The sequence below is a fragment of the Oncorhynchus masou genome, chromosome 2, assembly GCF_036934945.1.
Source record: "Oncorhynchus masou masou isolate Uvic2021 chromosome 2, UVic_Omas_1.1, whole genome shotgun sequence".
NCBI lineage: Eukaryota > Metazoa > Chordata > Actinopteri > Salmoniformes > Salmonidae > Oncorhynchus > Oncorhynchus masou.
In genome coordinates, this window is record NC_088213.1 from 38,903,186 (window position 1) to 38,925,663 (window position 22,478).

Consider the following 22,478-nt stretch of genomic DNA (forward strand, 5'->3'; position numbering starts at 1 on the left):
AGGTAAGATAAGGGAGGTAAGGCAATAAATAGGCCATGGTGGCGAAGTCATTACAATATACCAATTAAACACTGGAGTGATAGATGTGCAGAAGAAGAATGTGCAAGTAGAGATACTGAGGTGCAAAGGAGCAAGATAAATAAATAAATACAGTATGGGGATGAGGTAGTTGGATGGGCTATTTACAGATGGGCTATGTACAGGTGCAGTGATCTGTGAGCTGCTCTGACAGCTGGTGTTTTAAAGCTAGTGAGGGAAATATGAGTCTCCGGCTGCAGTGATGTTTGCAGTTTGTTCCAGTCATTGGCAGCAGAGAACTGGAAGGAAAGGCGGCCAAATGATTAATTGGCTTTGGGGGCGACCAGTGAGATATACCTGCTGGAGCATATGCCATGGGTGGGTGCTGCTATGGTGACCAGTGAGTTGAGATTGCTTTACGTAGCAAAGACTTGTAAATGACCTGGAGCCAGTGGGTTTGGTGACAAGTATGATGCGAGGGCCAGCCAACGAGAGCATACAGGTCACAGTGGTGGGTAGTATATGGGGCTTTGGTGACCAAACCGATGGCACTGTGATAGACTTCATCCAATTTGTTGAGTAGAGTGTTGGAGGCTATTTTGTTGATGACATCATCGAAGTCGAGGATCGGTAGAATGGTCAGTTTTATGAGGGAATGCTTGGCAGCATGAGTGAAAGCTGCTTTGTTGCAAATGAGGAAGCCGATTCTAGATTTAATTTTGGATTGGAGATGCTTAATGTGAGTCTGGAAGGAGAGTTTACAGTCTAGCCAGACACCTAGGTATTTGTAGTTCTCCACATATTCTAAGTCAGAACCGTCCAGAGTAGTGATGCTGGACGGGTGGGCAGGTGCGGGCAGCGATCGGTTGAAGAGCGTGCATTTTGTTTTACTAGCATTTAAGAGCAGTTGGAGGCCACGGAAGGAGAGTTGTATGGCATTGAAGCTCGTCTGGAGGTTAGTTAACACAGTGTCCAAAGATGTCTACCATTGCTCCTTTACCCAAGAAAGTGAATGTAACCAAACTACATGACTATTGCCCCATAGCACACACTTCTGTCATCATGAAGTGATTTGAGAGGTTCGTTAAGGATCATATCACAGTCACCTTACGCGACACACGATACTCAATACAATTTGCGTACCGCCCTAACAGATTCACGGATGACGCAATCCCCATTACACTGCACACTGCCCTGGCGGAGTGGTGCCAAGAAAATAAACTCTACCTCAACATCAACAAAACCAAGGAGCTGATCGTGGGCTACAGGAGATAGCAAAGACTACAGGAGACAGGTGAAAGTGCACACCCCCATCCACATTGACGGGGCCACAGTGGAGAGGGTTAAAAGCTTCAAGTTCCTTGACGTGCACATCATTGAAGACCTGAAATGTTCCTTCCACACTGACAATGTGGTGAAAAACCTCAGGAGGCTGAAGAAGCCAATTTGGCTTGGCCCATAAGACCCTCATAAACTTCTATAGATGCACCATCGAGAGCATTCTGTCATGCTGTATCACCGCCTGATACGACAGTCAACCCAACAAATCACTGGGGGCACACTGCCTGCCCTCCAGGACATATAAAGCACCCAATGTCACAGGAAGGCCAAAGAGTTAGGACCTCAGCCACCCAAGCCACGGCCTGGTCACCCCGCTACCATCTAGAAGGCAGACACAGTACAGGTGCATCAATGGTCAGAAAATTGATCAAAACGTTATGAATCGTAGGTTCCAAATGTATTTTGCTCAAATTCCTTTCTTTCTACTTTCCGATAATACCCCTCATGTAAGCATGCAATTATGTTCATTTTGCATGCCTAATAACCCCAGGCAATATCAGTAGCCTTGTCATACTACATGCTGTGTGCAGCTATTCCTATTTCTGATCTGGCACATCTGCGTGTTACCTTCAGAATTCAAATGTTTGTAAAATGGCTTGCGCAATATTAAGCTTTATTAGTTGAGTAGCAACCAATTTCATTTGCTAGGTTATGTTTATCAAAAATCTTTTGAAAATTGTGTTTTACTGGAATGAAAGTAGCCTAAGCTAGCGCTGGAGACACAACTCTAATCTGGCTATATACTGTAGGTAGGCTACATGCTACCGACATTGCATGGTTGAAGCGAAAGGAGAAGAGAAGTTCACTCCAATTCCATCAACTTCCAAATGAAATAAGCCAGGTTTCCCAAACTGGGGTGCACGTTTTTCTTCGCATTTTCAAACAGTCCATTAATATTTTCCAATCTATACATTTGGGTGAGTTTTTTTTCCTCTCGCCTGAGTAGCATCGTTTCCCTGCCAAAAATAAAATCAAACCATCTAGTGTTCAGCAAAATAACAACACAATGTCAAATACAGGTAGCCGAGTCAAATGATTTACATCCGATTACATTAACCGTAACTCTCTCGCAGGAATTCCACAAACAGTCCATATGTAGCCAAACGTAGCTGCTGCTCATGTTGGTATCTGTACAGATGGCGCAAAAGCCATGACAGGGAGACATAGTGGAGTGGTAACGCACATGGAAGCAGTTGCTCCCGTTGCTACTTGGGTACACTGCAGCATCCACTGAGAGGCTCTTGCCGCCAAGGGAATGGCTGAGAGCATGAAATATGTTATGGACACTACAGTGAAAATGGTTAACTTCGTTAAATCAAGGCCCCTGAACTCTCGTGTATTTTCTGCACTATGCAATGATATGGGCAGCAACCATGTAACGCTTTTACAACATACAGAAGTGCGCTGGTTATCAAGGGGCAAAGTATTGACACATTTCTTTGACTTAAAGTCAAAAACAAGCTTAAAGTTTTCTTTACTGGCCATAATTTTCACTTGTCTGACCGCTTGCATGATGACGAGTCTCACACGACTGGCCTATCTGGGTGATGTTTTTTCTCGCCTAAATGAACTGAATCTAGGACTACAGGGACTCTGCAACTATATTCAATGTGTGGAACAAAATTGAGGCTATGATTAAGAAGTTGCAGCTCTTCTCTGTCTGCATTAACAAGGACAACATACAGGTATTTCCATCATTGTATGCTTTTTTGTGTGCAAATGAACTCAAGCTTACAGACAATGTAAAAGGTGATATTGCGAAGCACCTGAGTGAGTTGGGTGCGCAATTACGCAGGTTCTTTCCCGAAACGGATGACACAAACAACTGAATTCGCTATCCCTTTCAATCCCTGTCTCCAGTCCACTTACCAATATCTGAACAAGAGAGCCTCATCAAAATTGCAACAAGCGGTTCTGTGAAAATGTCATTTAATCAGAAGCCACTGCCAGATTTCTGCGCTCAGAGTATCCTGCCTTGGCAAATCCCGCTGTTAAGACACTGATGCCCTTTGCAACCATGTACCTATGTGACAGTGGATTCTCGGCCCTCACTAGCATGACAACTGAATACAGGCACAGACTGTGTGGAAAATGATTTAAGACTGAGACTCTCTCCAATACAACCCAACATTGCAGAGTTATGTGCATCGTTTCAAACATACCCCTCTCATTAACCTCTCATTATTCAGCATTTTCAATTAACAAATAAGGTTTTATGGGGCGGCAGGGTAGCCTAGTGGTTAGAGCATTGGACTAGTAACCGCAAGGTTGTGAATTCAAACCCCCATACTGACAAGGTACAAATCTGTCATTCTGCCCCTGAACAGGCAGTTAACCCACTGTTCCCAGGCCGTCATTGAAAATAAGAATGTGTTCTTAACTGACTTGCCTGGTTAAATAAAGGTAAAAAAAATAATTTATATTTAAGATGGCTAAATCAAGACCAAAATGATTGATTATTATTAGATTATTATTTGTGCCCTGGTCCTGTAAGAGCTCTTTGTCAACTCCCACGAGCCGGGTTCTTATGTTTAATAAATGTATCGTATAGTGTGTGTGTGGCAGGCTTACAATGATGGCAAAAAAACAACATTTGAGACTGCACTGACCCTGCTGCTAGAGGGGGTACACAGCTGGAGGTTGAATGTTTGAAGTGGTATGGGACTATGAGAAGTTTGGGAACCACTGGTCTAAACCATTCAACACACATACACACACATACAGTGCCTTGCGAAAGTATTCAGCCCCCTTGAAGTTTGCGACCTTTTGCCACATTTCAGGCTTCAAACATAAAGATATAAAACTGTATTTTTTTTGTGAAGAATCAACAAGTGGGACACAATCATGAAGTGGAATGACATTTATTGGATATTTCAAACTTTTTTAACAACTCAAAAACTGAAAAATTGGGCGTGCAAAATTATTCAGCCCCCTTAAGTTAATACTTTGTAGCGCCACCTTTTGCTGCGATTACAGCTGTAAGTCGCTTGGGGTATGTCTCTATCAGTTTTGCACATCGAGAGACTGAAGATTTTAGTGCATCGAATTGTATCAATTTGTAAGTCGCTCTGGATAAGAGCGTCTGCTAAATGACTTAAATGTAATGTAATGTATCGCATTGTACCAAATCGCATTGATTCGTTTCTCTTATCGAACCAAATCGCACCGAATCGTTTCAAACTAAAATGTATCGTTCCTGTATCGTCTTGGAGCCCATATATCTAGATACATATTGAATATTCTTCAAAGGGAGAGATGCACATACTGTCTATACACACTATTTTCATAAACTCCAGACTCTGACATTGCTCGTTCTGATATTGCTTTTTCTGTTATTTCTTAATTTCTTGTTTTTTTTCTTCAGGATTTTGGATTATGTGTGTATTGTTATTGTATTTCTAGATATTACTGTACTGCTGGTTAGAAAAATAAGCATTTCGCTGCACCTGCGGTAACATCTGCAAATCTGTGTAAGCGATCAATACATTTTGATTAGATTTTCAGACAGGTTTAAGCTCCAACTATTCTCCCTCTGAATCCCCTGAAGTCTCTATTTGGAGGATGTGACAGTTTTGTCGAAGTGTGCTCGTGTTAGTGCCGGTCCTGACTGTGTAATGCTCCTGTGCTCGTGTCATCATCTGCTCCAAGGAACAGACATGAGGAAGGATGCTTCCTCTAACTCAAGGTTTACTGTGACACTGCATGATATCACAGGAACACTCTCCTGTCCGGTGCAATACACCAGCTGCTCTGTTGGACTCCTCTATCTCTCTTTAGTTCAACATTATTTTTTACTCTTTGCTCTACAACCATTGATTAAGTTTAAACATGTTTACCTGCAGGTATCACCATTCTACATACCACAAATGAATGTGTATATACTGTAATTACACTATGAACCTGTCTGATTTACCTATCATCCTACCTCTCCTTAAAGACATGCTCCGGAACTTTGGCGACTACTAAGTATTTTTTAAACCTCTCACTTTGGGCTGGATGTGTCAATGTGTAGTTCATACATGCATAATCTATGAGCAGAATTGCCGTTTTACCTCAATTAGCCACAAAATCCCTAGCTTTTCTCAAAGCTGTGCTGCGCCATTTTCCCTACATTTCCCCCCACGAGGCCAGACTCCTAGCAATTTGAGTTCTAGCCAATGAGCCTCAGCCACTCGCCATTTGAGTGACAGCTAGCAAGATGCACACACAGCAGAGCGAGAGAGCAATGACGTGGTGTACATATCTGCACATATGTTGTAGTAGCAATTTTCAGGGACCACTTTTGGCTTGTGAGTGCTACTTTCAGAACTACTGGATAAAAGTATTGGAGAATCACTTTCATCTTAGGAGACAGCCTCCTCATACATACAACAGACTGTGCACAGGCGGCCTGTGACAAGTCTTTACTCATAATTGTCACTTCCTCTCTCTCTCGCTCTCTGTCTGTCTGTTTGACTGTCATGGGTCCCTGGTGTGTGATCTGTTAGAAACTTCAATAGAATGTGCCGAATATGTTATCACATTACCCTCCTCCCTGGCCCTGTGTTTTCCCCCCTCTGTCCATCTGCTCCCAATAACCGTTCAGGGTGGACCCGAAAGGAGGAGAGGAGCAGCACAATAGAAGACTGTAGAGACAAATAGACTTAGAGAGATGAGAATAAAGCGAAGGGTCAAATTTCTAAGAGACTAAATAAAAACAATAAGAAGTGAAGTAAGGACATGAAACAGGCCGAGCCATGCTTGAGCTGCTTGTATGGAGATGTGGACGTTGGATGCTGAAGCCTGTGTATTTCGGGCATACTGAGGAATGTGGCAGAGAGAGGAGAGAGAGCAGGAGGCAGAGAATGAGACCTGCCAGCTCATGGGAGAAGGGAGGTCTGTTGGCTCTCGGTGGACATCAGGACGGCCCCACCATCCCTGACTCCTGTCTGTCATTCAGTGAGGGCACTCAGTAGTCATGACCCTGTCCTTTAACACTGTATCAGGGGCCCCAGCTTCTGCATACCATGGCTTTACAGCTTGACCGGTCATGGCCAGAGCTCATAATGGCATATCGCATTACAATTTTGGCACTGAAATTAAATACAGTTGAAGTCTGAAGTTTATATACACCTTAGCCAAATGCATTTAAACTCAGTTTTTCACAATTCCTGACATTTAATCCTAGTAAAAATTCCCTGTTTTAGGTCAGTTAGGATAACCACTTTATTTTAAGAATGTGAAATGTCAGAATAATAGTAGAGAGAATGATTTATTTCAGCTTTTATTTCTTTCATCACATTTCCAGTGGGTCAGAAGTTTACATACACTTAATTAGTATTTGGTAGCATTGCCTTTAAATTGTTTAACTTGGGTCAAACGTTTCGGGTAGCCTTCCACAAGCTTCCCACAATAAGTTGGGTGAGTTTTGGCATATTCCTCCTGACAGAGCTGGTGTAACTGAGTCAAGTTTGTAGGGCTCCTTGCTCACACACTGTAACGGCGTTCTTCGTTTGTTGCAAGAGAGTCGGACCGAAATGCAGCGTGTTGGTTACTCATGTTGTTTAATGAAACAAATGACGAATACATGAAATTACTGAGACAAAATACAAAACAACAAAACGGAATGTGAAACCTAAGTACAGCCTATCTGGTGAAACTACACAGAGACAGGAACAATCACCCACGAAATACAAAGTGAAACCCAGGCTACCTAAATACGGTTCCCAATCAGAGACAACGATAATCACCTGACTGATTGAGAACCGCCTCAGGCAGCCAAACCTATGCAACACCCCTACTCAGCCGCAATCCCAATAACTCAAAAACCCCACTACGAAATACAACAACATAAACCCATGTCACACCCTGGCCTGACCAACTAATTAACGAAAACACAAAATACTAAGACCAAGGCGTGACACACACACTTTTTCTGCTCACAAATTTTCTATAGGATTGAGGTCAGGGCTTTGTGATGGCCACCCCAATACCTTGACTTTGTTGTCCTTGTTAAGCCATTTTGCCACAACTTTGGAAGTATGCTTGCGGTCATTGTCCACTTGGAAGACCCATTTGAGACCAAGCTTTAACTTCCTGACTGATGTCTTGAGATGTTGCTTCAATATATCCACATAATTTTACTGCCTCATGATGCCATCTATTTTGTGAAGTGCACCAGTCCCTCCTGCAGCAAAGCACCCCCACAACATGATCCTGTCACTCCTGTGCTTCACGGTTGGGATGGTGTTCTTCGGCTTGCAAGCATCCCCCTTTTTCCTCCAAACATAACAATGGTCATTATGGCCAAACAGTTCAATTTTTGTTTCATCAGACCAGAGGACATTTCTCCAAAAAGTACGATCTTTGTCCCCATGTGCAGTTGCAAACTGTAGTCTTGCTTTTTTATGGTGGTTTTGGAGCAGTGGTTTCTTCTTTGCTAAGCAGCCTTTCAGGTTATGTCGATATAGGACTCATTTTACTGTTTCCCCCAGCATCTTCACAAGGTCCTTTGCTGCTGTTCTGGGATTGATTTGCACTTTTTGCCCCAAAGTACGTTCATCTCTAGGAGACAGAACGCATCTCCTTCCTGAGCGGTATCACGGCTATGTGGTCCCATGGTGTTTAAACTTGAGTACTATTGTTTGTACAAATGAACATGGTGCCTTCAGGCGTTTGGAAATTGCTCCCAAGGATGAACGAGACTTGTGGAGGTCTACAATTCTTTTTCTGGGGTCTTGGCTGATTTCTTTAGATTTTCCCATGATGTCAAGCAAAGAGGCACTGAGTTTGACGGTAAGCTTTGAAATACATCCACAGATACACCTCCAATTGACTCAAATGATGTCAATTAGCCTATCAGAAGCTTCTAAAGTCATGACATCATTTTCTGGAATTTTCCAAGTTGTGTAAAGGCACAGTCAACTTAGTGTACAGTGAAATATAAGTTAAATAACCTGTCTATAAACAATTGTTGGAAAATTACTTGTGTCATGCACAAAGTAGATTTCCTAACCGACTTGCCAAAACTATAGTTTCTTAACAAGAAATTTGTGGAGTGGTTGAAAAACAAGTTTTAATGACTCAAACCAAAGTGTATGTAAAATTTAGACTTCAACTGTATATGGGTCATAGACATAGGAGTAACTCTGAATTCACAGAACTGTTATAGCTTTGTGTTGTGTTGTTTAAAAGGCTATCCCCTTCAGCAAACCACTATACTGCTATACCTCTAAATGGATATTTACTGTTCAATTCAATAGCAAAATGAGTGCTTAACTACCATGTATTTAAAATGTATGTTATTACATCCATTTTTATCACACCAATACATTTTAATATAATGGTGCCGGAGGGGATGGCTTCCGTTTTAAGGGCTCCTAACCAACTGTGCTATTCCATGTATTTTTTCCCAATGTTTGTAACTTTTTTGTACATAATGTTTCTGCTACAGTCTGTTATGACCAAAAAGAGTTTCTGGACATCAGAACAGCAATTACTCACCTTGGACAGGACACTTTTTTGTTGTTAATGATTCGGAGGCGAAAGATTTACAGCTCCTCCCGGAGCAGGCCCAAATCCCAATCATTCGTATGAAGAGGAGGCGCTGATACAGGGGGTGCAGATCCGGGTGCTTGGTGAGAATTCATCAGCAGTGGATAATATGTCTTTACCATCCATCTTACTGGCTGTCATGACTGTACACGAGAATCCAAATAGGTCAGAAGATTCATGTCTCCCTCACCAACACTCATCAAAGGAATGTCCTTTGTTTCAAGAGATTTTTCCTGCCGAAATTCTAACATGTACAAAAGCGAATACTGGAACAATATTTATAACATAGAATGTGGGGAATGGTCAGAGGGGATCTATAGAACACTAATGTCATTTTGTTTGTTATTTTGTGATGTAATTTTTAAAAATTATGAAGGAAAAACTATAACTTGGAATGTATACCCACTACATGTACAAAGTTTCCATACTATGCGTTGTGCATGTAATATGAACAATTATGAAAGTATTTTTGTTAAGAGAGGGATGTGATTTGAGAAACTATAAGAGATAATTGTTTTTCATCACTTTGTAGAAGTGACAAGTCACACCGCCGAGTGAGGTCAGAGAGCATGTCAGCCTGACAGAACCGCCCTTTCGAACAAACTGCATAAATTATGAGTCAAGAAATGAACATACTAGACTAGAAAAGTGTCAAGTTGCAGCTGCACGTTTAAAGTGGTTTGAACTTTGAATAACATCACGAGGTACAGACGATAAACTCACCTCCTGGACACTGGAGGTGTCCTGGACACTGGATACTTGGATACTGGATACTTCCTAAGTAAAGTATCTTCAAAAGAGAATTTAAGTAGGACCTGCTCAAACTGTCATATTAAGCGACTCTCATCACCCAACTGGGAACTATCGATATGGCTGTTTGGCCTATCTTCAAAGAAACATCTTAAAGAGTGAATGGGAGGAAAATAAACATTGTAGTTCTGTTCAGGACTACACGACAAGTCACCGGATATCGGACAACTACAGAGATGAACAACAGTAGAATACTTTTTTGTTGTTGTTGTTTTTTAAATAATTTTTACCCCTATTTCGTAGTATCCAATAAGTAGCTGCAACTCCCGTACGGGCTCGGGAGAGACAAAGTTATGACAGAGCCTGGGTGTGAACCCAGACTCTGTGGTGGCACAGCTGGTGCTGCAGTACAGGGCCCTTAACCACTGCACCACCCAGGAGGCCCAACAGTGGAAGACTTGTTGGAACCCTTTTGGACAATCAGATCCTTACAAGCGTGCCCAACTCCCTTTCCAAGGCTGCCCTGTCCCCCTAGAGAGATCCGGCGAACCAAGCCATTTCAAGTAAATACATACATGATTTCTTACTCAAAGTGGGCGGCGGTTTGTGTGCAAAGTATATGGTTACTGTAAGTGAGAGTAGTTTCTGAAAGTACCAATGTTAAGGGTCTCTGTCCTTCTCCCTCCCTCTCCATTTCTTTTGTAACAAGCAACCACGTTGTTGTCATTCTGCTAGGGACCTGTTTTTAACGTATTAAGTGTGTATGTTTATCCTGTGTTCTCGTTTAATAAGCTAGTAAATAAATAATTAAATACATTTGTGTAGTACTAAAACATAAGTAAGGCTCGGGTTTTTGCAAATGCAAGGAGGTTACGACTGTTTAGAATGATGATATGATACGAGGTTGTGATTAATAAGTGGACTGTTTATAATGTGATAGGTAAATAACTTTTAGAGTTTAATTCGGGAGATGGTAACTCTTTAAATAACTGCTCTCGTGGTGCCCCAGATCCTAATGAGTTAATTGTTACATGATTAATTTAATTGGGTAACAATTAAACATAGTTAGGTAATTGGATAAATAACATTCTTCAAATGAATGTTAAAGTCAAGTCATGAGATGGCGAATGCGCAATCACTGGAGAATAAATTGGATGAGCTCCATTCAAGACTATCCTACTAATGGGACATTAATAACTGTAATATCTTATGTTTCACTGAGTCGTGGCTGAATGAGGACATGGATAATATACAGTTGGCTGGGTTTTCCGTGCATTGACAAGAAAGAACAGCAACCTCAGGAAAGACGAGTGATGGTGGTCTGTGTCTATTTGAGTGTGACCTCTAATATTAAGGAGGTCTCAAGGTCACCTGAGGTAAAGCACCTCATGATAAGTCGTAGCCCATACTATTTACCAAGAGAGTTTTTATCTATATATTCTGTAGCTGTCTATTTACCAACACTAGCCGATGCACGCACTAAGACCACACTCAATGAGCTGTATAAGGACATAAGCAAACAAGAGAATTATCAACTAGAGATGGTGCTCCTAGTGACGGAGACTGTAAAATGCAGGAAAACGTATATGCATTTGACCTAATTTCTACCAGCATGTCACATGTGCATCCAGAGGACACGTACAAAGCTTGCCCTCCATTGGCAAATCTGACCATAATTCTATTGTCCTGATTCCTGCCTAGAAGGCCAGCATCCCGGAGTTGCCTCTTCACTGTTGATGTTGAGACTGGTGTTTTGCGGCTACTATTTAATGTATTTTTTTTATTGTTTTTTCATCAATCACTATAGAAAGCATATTTGTTGATCCTGTAGTGTTGTGTAATAGCCATATTGTGTGAAATGCTCTAATGAATTGATCCAAAGCAGCTGAGCCATCACAAAGCCTTTGTGCGCTGGGGAAAGGCTTTGTGATGGCTCAGTTGTTGTGGATCAATTAAAAAACAACAACAATGGGGCCTTGAATAGCTTTTTGGATGATTAAAACTAAACAAACAAAAATATGCTATCTGTGACAAACCTGGTCGTTTAACCGTGATTAATTAGACTACAGTGTAATATCTGAATTAATATTCATACCAATGCATAACTATATTATAATCATCTCATCCGTTCTTGGATAGAGAACATTATCCGGTCATACAGTGTGCACACGGTCAACCCTCCTCTGTATTAGAAATGATGTTTGCTCATTCCCTGTGTCTCATTCATTGACATTGTGGTAGGCATGCGTCCCCATGCTATTGTTTGCTGGTAGATACATCTATTTGATGTTTCTCTTCTATCGCACTGAAATATTTGCTGGGCTCGTGTGTTATAGTGGGTCTGTCTGTGTGTGTGTGTGCGCGCGCGCGCGCGCTCCCCCGCACACATAACCCCTCCCTCACAAACACCACCTCCATGTGACAAGAGAGTTGTCCGGCCCCTTTCAATTCCCATAGATCGAATTACCGGCTCTGCTCACTCCGCAGCGCAGCCTCACTGCCTCTGCTCCAATCACGGGCAGCCTCGCGCTCCCCTGGTAGGTCTACTCACCAACATACTGTCTCACATTTTGATAGATCACTCCGGAGCTATAAACGCGTATCAACACAACTCGATTTTTCCTTGCTACCCGAAGATGAGAGTGTCCATCGCGGTGCCCTCTGCATGCTTTACCTCCTAACTCGGGCTCTAGACCCGCAGCTGGGACGGGAGAGAGAGCAACCTCTCTTTTCTCTCATCATCACGAGCTTGGTGTTCCAAGGACACGGGGAGCGAGCCGACAGTCGACGACAATAATTGTACGGTATTTGTGTATCCTTTCTCATTTAAACAAACTTCCTCATCCTGTCTTTCACGCTGGGCACAGAAGCAGAGAGAAGAAGAAGGCTCCGCATCGCTATTTCTACCGTGGAAATACATTTGGTGGGGTTTTGTGCCCTGTCCGTATTTGGTGAACCCTGGATTTAGTGAACATGGAGACGGTGGAGAAGGAGTGCGGGGCGTTAGGTGGACTATTCCAGGCGATTGTCAATGATATGAAGGTAGGTCGGGCATCATTATCGCTCGCAACATGTATCTATTATTTTCAAAAGGGGATGATTTGCCAGCATTTGTGATCTGCTTGTTTTCACCCCGAGGACATGGAACCGTTATTATGTCACTGTGCGGCGATAGGCTACCTACCCAGCCAGCACCTACTTGATAGTAACTTCCCCCAGCAAGGTTTGCGCATTTGTCGCGTCATTGCTTTGGAAATGTTGCTTTGACATCTACTGTAATTGAATCCAATTGCTCGATCACCATTGCATGTGCTTTGTGTGTGTCAGAGCGTTGGTTTACACTGCATAGATCAGGTTAAACCTAGTCATCGTGTAGGCTATGAATCCATGTGTGTGGGTTACGGTAAGCATGTGTGTGGGTTAGGGTAAGCATGTGTGTGTGGGTTAGGGTAAGCATGTGTGTGTGTGTGTGTGTGTGTGTTAGGGTAAGCATGTGTGTGTGTCAGGGTAAGCATGTGTGTGTGTGTGTGTGTGTGTGTGGGTTAGGGTAAGCGTGTGTGTGTGTGTGTGTTAGGTTTAGGGTAAGCGTGTGTGTTAGGGTTAGGGTAAGCGTGTGTGTGTGTGTTAGGGTAAGCATGTGTGTGTGTGTGTTAGGGTAAGCATGTGTGTGTGTGTGTGTTAGGGTAAGCATGTGTGTGTGTGTTAGGGTAAGCATGTGTGTGTGTGTGTGTTAGGGTAAGCGTGTGTGTTAGGGTAAGCATGTGTGTTAGGGTAAGCGTGTGTGTGTGTGTGTTAGGGTAAGCGTGTGTGTGTTAGTGTAAGCATGTGTGTGTGTGTGTGTGTGTTAGGGTAAGCATGTGTGTGTGTGCGTGTTAGGGTAAGCATGTGTGTGTGTTAGGGTAAGCGTGTGTGTTAGGGTAAGCATGTGTGTGTGTGTGTGTGTGTGTGTTAGGGTAAGCATGTGTGTGTGTGTGTGTGTGTTAGGGTAAGCGTGTGTGTGTTAGGGTAAGCATGTGTGTGTGTGTTAGGGTAAGTGTGTGTGTGTGTGTTAGGGTAAGCGTGTGTGTGTGTGTTAGGGTAAGCGTGTGTGTGTGTGTTAGGGTAAGCATGTGTGTGTGTGTGTGTTAGGGTAAGCGTGTGTGTTAGGGTAAGCGTGTGTGTTAGGGTAAGCGTGTGTGTGTGTGTGTGTGTGTGTTAGGGTAAGCGTGTGTGTGTGTGTGTGTGTTAGGGTAAGCATGTGTGTGTGTGTGTGTGTGTTAGGGTAAGCATGTGTGTGTGTGTGTGTGTGTGTGTGTGTTAGGGTAAGCGTGTGTGTGTGTTAGGGTAAGCGTGTGTGTGTGTTAGGGTAAGCGTGTGTGTGTGTGTTAGGGTAAGCATGTGTGTGTGTGTGTGTGTGTTAGGGTAGCGTGTGTGTGTTAGTGGGTAAGCATGTGTGTGTGTGTGTTAGGGTAAGCATGTGTGTGTGTTAGGGTGTGTGTGTTAGGGTAAGCATGTGTGTGTGTGTTTAGGGTAAGCATGTGTGTGTGTGTTAGGGTAGCGTGTGTGTGTGTGTTTAGGGTAAGCGTGTGTGTGTGTGTGTGTGTTAGGGTAAGCGTGTGTGTGTGTGTGTGTGTTAGGGTAAGCATGTGTGTGTGTGTGTGTTAGGGTAAGCATGTGTGTGTGTGTGTGTGTGTGTGTTAGGGTAAGCATGTGTGTGTGTGTGTTAGGGTAAGCATGTGTGTGTGTGTGTGTGTGTGTGTTAGGGTAAGCGTGTGTGTGTGTTAGGGTAAGCATGTGTGTGTGTGTGTGTGTGTGTTAGGGTAAGCGTGTGTGTGTGTGTGTTAGGGTAAGCATGTGTGTGTGTGTGTTAGGGTAAGCATGTGTGTGTGTGTGTTAGGGTAAGCATGTGTGTGTGTGTGTGTGTTAGGGTAAGCATGTGTGTGTGTGTGTGTGTGTGTTAGGGTAAGCATGTGTGTGTGTGTGTTGTTAGGGTGCGTGTGTGTGTGTTAGGGTAAGCATGTGTGTGTGTGTGTTTAGGGTAAGCATGTGTGTGTGTGTGTGTGTGTGTTAGGGTAAGCATGTGTGTGTGTGTGTGTTAGGGTAGCGTGTGTGTGTGTTAGGGTAGTGTGTGTGTGTGTGTGTGTTAGGGTAAGCATGTGTGTGTGTGTTAGGGTAAGCATGTGTGTGTGTGTTAGGGTAAGCGTGTGTGTGTGTTAGGGTAAGCGTGTGTGTGTTAGTGTAAGCGTGTGTGTGTTAGGGTAAGCATGTGTGTGTGTGTGTTAGTAAGTGTGTGTGTGTGTGTTAGGGTAAGCATGTGTGTGTGTGTGTTAGGGTAGCATGTGTGTGTGTGTGTGTTAGGGTAAGCATGTGTGTGTGTGTGTTAGGGTAAGCATGTGTGTGTGTGTGTTGTGTTAGGGTAAGCATGTGTGTGTGTGTGTTAGGGTAGCGTGTGTGTGTGTGTTAGGGTAAGCGTGTGTGTGTGTGTTAGGGTAGCGTGTGTGTGTGTGTGTGTGTGTGTGTGTTAGGGTAAGCGTGTGTGTTAGTGTGTGTGTGTGTGTGTTAGTGTTAGGGTAGCGTGTGTGGGTAAGCATGTGTGTGTGTTAGGGTAAGCATGTGTGTGTGTGTGTGTGTGTGTGTTAGGGTAAGCATGTGTGTGTGTGTGTGTGTAGGGTAAGCGTGTGTGTGTGTTAGGGTGCGTGTGTGTGTTAGGTAAGCGTGTGTGTTAGGGTGCGTGTGTGTGTGTGTGTGTAGGGTAAGCATGTGTGTGTGTGTGTGTGTTAATGTAAGCATGTGTGTGTGTTAGGGTGTGTGTGTGTGTGTGTGTGTTAGGGTAGGTGTGTGTGTTAGCATGTGTGTGTTAGGGTAAGCGTGTGTGTGTGTGTGTGTTAGGGTAGCGTGTGTGTGTGTGTGTTAGGGTAGCGTGTGTGTGTGTGTGTTAGGTTAGTAAGCATGTGTGTGTGTGTGTGTTAGGGTAAGCGTGTGTGTGTGTTAGGGTAAGCGTGTGTGTGTGTTAGGGTGGCGTGTGTGTGTGTGTGTTAGGGTAAGCGTGTGTGTGTGTGTGTGTGTTAGGGTAAGCATGTGTGTGTGTGTGTTAGGGTAAGCATGTGTGTGTGTGTTAGGGTAAGCATGTGTGTGTGTGTTAGGGTAAGCGTGTGTGTGTTAGGGTGTGTGTGTGTTAGGGTAAGCGTGTGTGTGTGTGTGTTGTTAGGGTAAGCATGTGTGTGTGTGTGTTAGGGTAAGCGTGTGTGTGTGTTGTTAGCGTGTGTGTGTTAGTGTAAGTGTGTGTGTGTGTTAGGGTAGCGTGTGTGTGTGTGTGTTAGGGTATGTGTGTGTGTGTGTGTTAGCATGTGTGTGTGTGTGTGTGTGTGTGATAGGGTAAGCGTGTGTGTGTGTGTTAGGGTAAGCAAGCATGTGTGTGTGTGTGTGTTAGGGTAAGCATGTGTGTGTGTGTTAGGGTAAGCATGTGTGTGTGTGTGTTAGGGTAAAGCATGTGTGTGTGTGTGTTAGGGTAAGCATGTGTGTGTGTGTGTGTTAGTAAGTGTTAGGGTAGGGTAGCGTGTGTGTGTTAGGGTAAGCGTGTGTGTGTGTGTGTGTTAGGGTAAGCATGTGTGTGTTGTTAGGGTAGCGTGTGTGTGTGTGTTAGGGTAAGCGTGTGTGTGTGTGTTAGGGTAGCGTGTGTGTGTGTGTTAGGGTAAGCATGTGTGTGTGTGTTGTGTGCGTGTGTGTTAGGGTAAGCATGTGTGTTAGGGTGTGTGTGTGTGTGTGTGTGGGTAGGGTAAGCATGTGTGTGTGTTAGGGTAGCGTGTGTGTGTTAGGGTAAGCATGTGTGTGTGTTAGGGTAAGCATGTGTGTGTTTGTGTGTGTGTGTTAGGGTAAGCATGTGTGTGTGTGTGTGTTGTTAGGGTAAGCGTGTGTGTGTGTTAGGGTAGCGTGTGTGTGTGTTAGGGTGTGCGTGTGTGTTAGGGTAAGTGTGTGTGTGTGTAGGGTAAGCGTGTGTGTGTGTGTTAGGGTAATGTAAGCATGTGTGTGTGTTAGGGTATGCATGTGTGTGTGTGTTAGGGTAAGTGTGTGTGTGTTAGGGTAAGCATGTGTGTGTGTTAGGTAGCGTGTGTGTGTTAGGGTAAGCATGTGTGTGTGTTAGGGTAAGCATGTGTGTTAGGTAAGCATGTGTGTGTGTGTTAGGGTGTGTGTGTGTGTTAGGGTAAAGCGTGTGTGTGTGTGTGTTAGGGTAAGCGTGTGTGTGTGTGTGTTAGGGTAAGCATGTGTGTGTGTGTGTGTTAGGGTAAGCATGTGTGTGTGTGTTGTTAGGGTAAGCGTGTGTGTGTGTGTTAGGGTAAGTGTGTGTGTGTGTGTGTGTGTTAGGGTAAGCATGTGTGTGTGTGTTAGGGTAAGCGTGTGTGTGTGTTAGGGTAAGCGTGTGTGTGTGTTAGGGTAAGCGTGTGTGTTAGGGTAAGCGTGTGTGTGTGTGTGTTAGGGTAAGCATGTGTGTGTGTGTGTGTGTGTGTGTTAGGGTAAGCGTGTGTGTGTTAGTGTAAGCGTGTGTGTGTGTGTGTTAGGGTAAGCGTGTGTGTGTGTGTGTTAGGGTAAGCATGTGTGTGTGTGTGTGTTAGGGTAAGCATGTGTGTGTGTGTGTGTGTGTGTGATAGGGTAAGCATGTGTGTGTGTGTGTGTTAGGGTAAGCATGTGTGTGTGTGTGTGTGTGTGTGATAGGGTAAGCATGTGTGTGTGTGTGTGTTAGGGTAAGCATGTGTGTGTGTGTGTTAGGGTAAGCATGTGTGTGTGTTAGGGTAAGCATGTGTGTCTGTGTGTGTTAGGGTAAGCATGTGTGTGTGTGTGTGTTAGGGTAAGCATGTGTGTGTGTGTGTGTGTTAGGGTAAGCGTGTGTGTGTTAGGGTAAGCGTGTGTGTGTGTGTGTGTTAGGGTAAGCATGTGTGTGTGTGTTAGGGTAAGCGTGTGTGTGTGTGTTAGGGTAAGCGTGTGTGTGTGTGTTAGGGTAAGCGTGTGTGTGTGTGTTAGGGTAAGCATGTGTGTGTGTGTGTGTGCGTGTGTGTTAGGGTAAGCGTGTGTGTTAGGGTAAGCGTGTGTGTGTGTGTGTGTGTGTGTTAGGGTAAGCGTGCGTGTGTGTGTGTTAGGGTAAGCATGTGTGTGTGTGTGTGTGTGTTAATGTAAGCATGTGTGTGTGTTAGGGTATGCATGTGTGTGTGTGTTAGGGTAAGTGTGTGTGTGTTAGGGTAAGCATGTGTGTGTGTTAGGGTAAGCGTGTGTGTGTTAGGGTAAGCATGTGTGTGTGTTAGGGTAAGCATGTGTGTGTTAGGGTAAGCATGTGTGTGTGTGTTAGGGTAAGCGTGTGTGTGTGTGTTAGGGTAAGCGTGTGTGTGTGTGTTAGGGTAAGCGTGTGTGTGTGTGTTAGGGTAAGCGTGTGTGTGTGTGTGTTAGGGTAAGCATGTGTGTGTGTGTGTGTGTTAGGGTAAGCATGTGTGTGTGTGTGTGTGTTAGGGTAAGCGTGTGTGTGTGTGTTAGGGTAAGTGTGTGTGTGTGTGTGTGTGTTAGGGTAAGCATGTGTGTGTGTGTTAGGGTAAGCATGTGTGTGTGTGTTAGGGTAAGCGTGTGTGTGTGTTAGGGTAAGCGTGTGTGTGTTAGGGTAAGCGTGTGTGTGTGTGTGTTAGGGTAAGCATGTGTGTGTGTGTGTTAGGGTAAGCGTGTGTGTGTGTTAGGGTAAGCGTGTGTGTGTTAGTGTAAGCGTGTGTGTGTGTGTGTTAGGGTAAGCGTGTGTGTGTGTGTGTTAGGGTAAGCATGTGTGTGTGTGTGTGTTAGGGTAAGCATGTGTGTGTGTGTGTGTGTGTGTGATAGGGTAAGCATGTGTGTGTGTGTGTGTTAGGGTAAGCATGTGTGTGTGTGTGTGTTAGGGTAAGCATGTGTGTGTGTGTGTTAGGTTAAGCATGTGCATTTGAAACACGATATGGATTATAACCATATGGATAATTTATTACTGAAAAAATGTGGATGTATTCAGCTTTTATTAACACAAAATAATGTATGTTAAACTGTCAGATTTAACCATGGGATTTTCACATGCCCCATGATTCCCCCCCCCCCCCTCCGTGCTGTAGATGAAAAACAGCTGTTATAGGCTGTGTGAGAAAGATAGCCGATGTTCTGCCTCTTGTAGAAAGCAGCACCATTGATTTTCTGCCAAGCTGATTTTTAAAGAGACCGTGTGAGCCAAGCATGAGAACCTCGACAGTCATCATGCGTCCAGCAGTGCACACCACTGTGTGTCTGAATGGCTCATGTTGTAGGCCTAGCTTGCTGTATGGTCTGGCCTTCTTCTCTGGGTAGTCTACTGGCTTCACTGCGAGCCAGACTCCTAGCTACACCCACTGTGACGAACCAACAGATTATTTGGCGTACTTAGTATGTGGACAGTATTACTCTTTGAACAGGAAATCGTAGCGCTGACTTGGGACCAGTAACACGACTACTGTTGTTGCTATCTCATCATCTGTGCCTTTCTTTCCACTGTGTGAGAAATCATGGGTTTGAAGCTACGTCAAGGGATTTCTACGTCATCCGAGTCCCAGTCTCATGTGAATAAGATTGAAGTAAATTTGGTGTTCTGCATGGTTATTATTCCTGCACGGACCATCGATCTGTGTGAACATCACAGGGTTTTGATGGAGCTGGGGACACGTCAAACGGCAACCTCAGATTAACAACATCCTAAACTAAGAACCCGTGACCCCCCCCCCTGCCCCCCACTCTCATGGTTACATCTCTCTCGCTCTTTCTCTCCCCCACATCCCCCATTTCTCTCTCTGTCTCTCTCTGTCTCTCTCTCTCTCCTGGACACACTCATCTCATGAATAATTTAAGACACATTTCCCATGGTCTTCATCTGATCTCTTACTCCATGATGGAGGATAATAAAATATAGGTCAAACTGTAACTTCAGCAGCATCCATCCTCCATTGGTCACTTGGAGTCTCTATTTGGCCATTGCAGTAGTCTTAAATAAAAAATAAAAAAATAAATTACCTTTTATTTTTAACTAGACAAGTCAGTTAACAAATTCTTTTTTTCAATGACAGCCTACTGGTTAACAGTGTGTTAACTGCCTTGTTCAGGAGCAGAGTGAAAGAGTTTTACCTTGTCAGCTCAGGGATTCGATCCAGCAACCTTTCGCTTACTGGCCCAATGCTCTAACCACTAGGCTACCTGCCGTTCCTATAGTCTTCAGTGGGTGTCCTCACAGCAGAGTGAGATGCCACACGGTAAGATCTAAGCCATTGGCTGACTGCTGTGTTCTCATGTAACCCCAGACAACCTCATGAAACCTCATGTTGTCACTAATGACCCACCTCTCAAAGGACTGCTGCTGTTGGTGGCAGAAGAGAGGAAAACACACACACACGAATGGAGACCCTAGGATGCCCTGTTGTTGGACAGAGATTGACATGCGAGGAGGGCCTCAGCTATTTGTGTCTCTATGGCTGGCTATGCTTAAGATGTTATTTGCACTCGACATACCAGTGTTTAGTGATGCTGTCACAGTAGTTAACAGTAAATCCAGTGCTGTCATACTATCTCTGAACAATGATTACCCTCTCCATATGTGCCCCCATGACGGATGAAGACAAAACATCTCTTCACTGAGCAATGAAATGCAAATATGTTGAATGATGCACTATAGACTTAAATCATTGTGGAATGCAATTCCTTGTCATGTGTGACGGGTCACGTTTACGTACCCATGCAATTGATCCATGTCCGAGTAAAGTGTTTCAACTGGAGGATGTTTTCCCCTCCCTCTCTCCCTCACGATCCCTTTGTTGCAGGGGGATTGACACCCCCATAGGGCATGCACAGTCACTTCTCATATGTGTCTCCTCTCCTAGAATCACTGGCTGTCTACCAGGCTTTCTCTTTGTTCACACTGCAGTTGACATGCCCAGTAAGTACAATAGCTGGCAACACAACTGCACTTTAGACACAGTCAACTTTATGTAGTCAGCCCACCTCTGAATTGTATGGTACAGTGCAATACAGCACAGTGCCATGATGAGCGAGGCTGGAGCCTCTCTGAAATTATCTTACAGTACAAGAGTCAGATGTTTCACTGAAAGGAATGCACATTACAACCACAATGACATGAAAGAGACCCCCGTCTCCCCCTCTGTTCTCCAGAGAGAGCCCCCCCCCCCCCCACCGTATGGTATAATGTGTAAAAGAGAACGTATGGGGGGGGTGTAATCCCCTTTTATGGAGACACAGACGGGTATATATATGTGTGTGTGTGACTTACATACACAAGCTGGGGGTGGGCTGTCTGGAAGTGTAGGCGACATCCCTCCGGGCTATGTGAGGTGATTTGATTTGAAAGCACAGGAGGTCACATTCTTGGTCAGCTTGTCTCTCTATAGGCTGGCCCGGTGTATGCTGACCACACGCTCAGTGCAGTGCCAGTAGAGACAGACCGAGTCAGGGGGTACCTGGGACTAGAGTGAAGACAGGAGGCAGGAGAAGTCCATGATGCGGTCTGTTTGCCAGCTGGACTCATCGTAGATTATGCCTGTGGGACGGTTGAGCTAACGTAGGCTAATGTGATTAGCATGAGGTTATAAGTAACAAACAAAAAAATCTCAGGACATAGAAATATCTGGTATGGGCAGAAAGCTTACATTCTTGTTCATCTAGTTGCACTGTCCAATTTACAGTAGCTATTACAGTGAAAGAATACCATGCTATAGTTTTGAGGAGATTGCACAGTTATGAACATGTATTAATAAACCAATTAGGCACATTTGGGCCGTCTTGATACATTTTTAACAGATATGCACTGGTTCATTGGATCAGTCTAAAACTTTGCACATATGGGTACACTGCTGTCTTCTAGTGGCCAAAATATAATTGTGCATGTGCTGGAATAATGCATTATGGCCTTTCTCTTGCATTTCAAAGATGATGGTACAAAAAATAAAATAAAGGCATGTTTTTTTTGTATTGTCTTTTACCAGATCTAATGTGTCATTTTCCTCTACATTAATTTCACATTTCTACAAACTTCAAAGTGTTTATTTTCAAATGGTATCAAGAATATGCTTTGGGTATGTCATTTTAGGCGAAAAATGGAAAAAAATGGTTGGATCCTTAAACAAACAGATGAATGTGGAATGAACCACAAAGCTTGTGCTTTCCAAAATACATGCATAGTCTTGACAGTTTCTTCCTTTGACTTACAGGCACAATATATGTGTGTGTGTGTTGTCTGGCTAACCTGGGGAGATCCCACAGCATTGCTCAGAGGGCTTGTTAACAGCTGCACATGTGACCCATTTCCAGACACTGCCTTTGGGCCGAGAGGCAGAGGACCAGAGAGGACATCCATCCTCGTGACGGTGTGTCCGTGCTCCCCCAAAACTATCATCCCTTTTGTAGGGGCCATTGATGCCACGACAACGTGCAGGGCCCTGGCTCTCTAAATGAGCACCTGTTCTCTTGTCTCTCGTTAGGCTCGTTAGAGACGAATCGACTGGTTTCAGATTGAGAAATCATATTGGGACAGTGCCAGGTGTTCTCAGTGCAGGCTTTGTCGGGCCTGTCAAACTCATCTCATCACAGTCATTTCTTGACTGTAAAGCCACTCAGCGCATTGATAATCATGAACGGGGGAACGAAATAGTGTCAAATCAATATTTTTTTTTGACCGTAAAAAAAAAAATCAAGCTACTGGAGGAACAAAATCCACTGTCCTCTCATGCAGAAGTATTTACTATGGTTTTCCATTCACTAGACACCTAGATTTTACTATGGGGCTTACTGACAATGTTTGGGTCCAGGCAAAAAGGAGGATGATGCTT

At 44.0% G+C, this 22,478-nt stretch overlaps 1 protein-coding gene across 2 annotated transcripts in view; it reads left to right on the plus strand.

The window, feature by feature from the left end:
* Window positions 1-12,139: 12,139 nt before the first annotated feature.
* Window positions 12,140-22,478, plus strand: part of LOC135504716 (protein MTSS 2-like) — a 75,533-nt gene continuing 65,194 nt past the window's right edge. Inside the window, exons 1-2 of one of the 2 annotated variants that reach the window (XM_064923528.1) lie at window positions 12,140-12,179; window positions 12,510-12,684. In XM_064923528.1, coding sequence (XP_064779600.1) covers window positions 12,616-12,684 — 69 coding nt within the window. In that variant the 5' untranslated portion in view covers window positions 12,140-12,179; window positions 12,510-12,615. The other variant, XM_064923536.1, reaches the window with a different exon arrangement.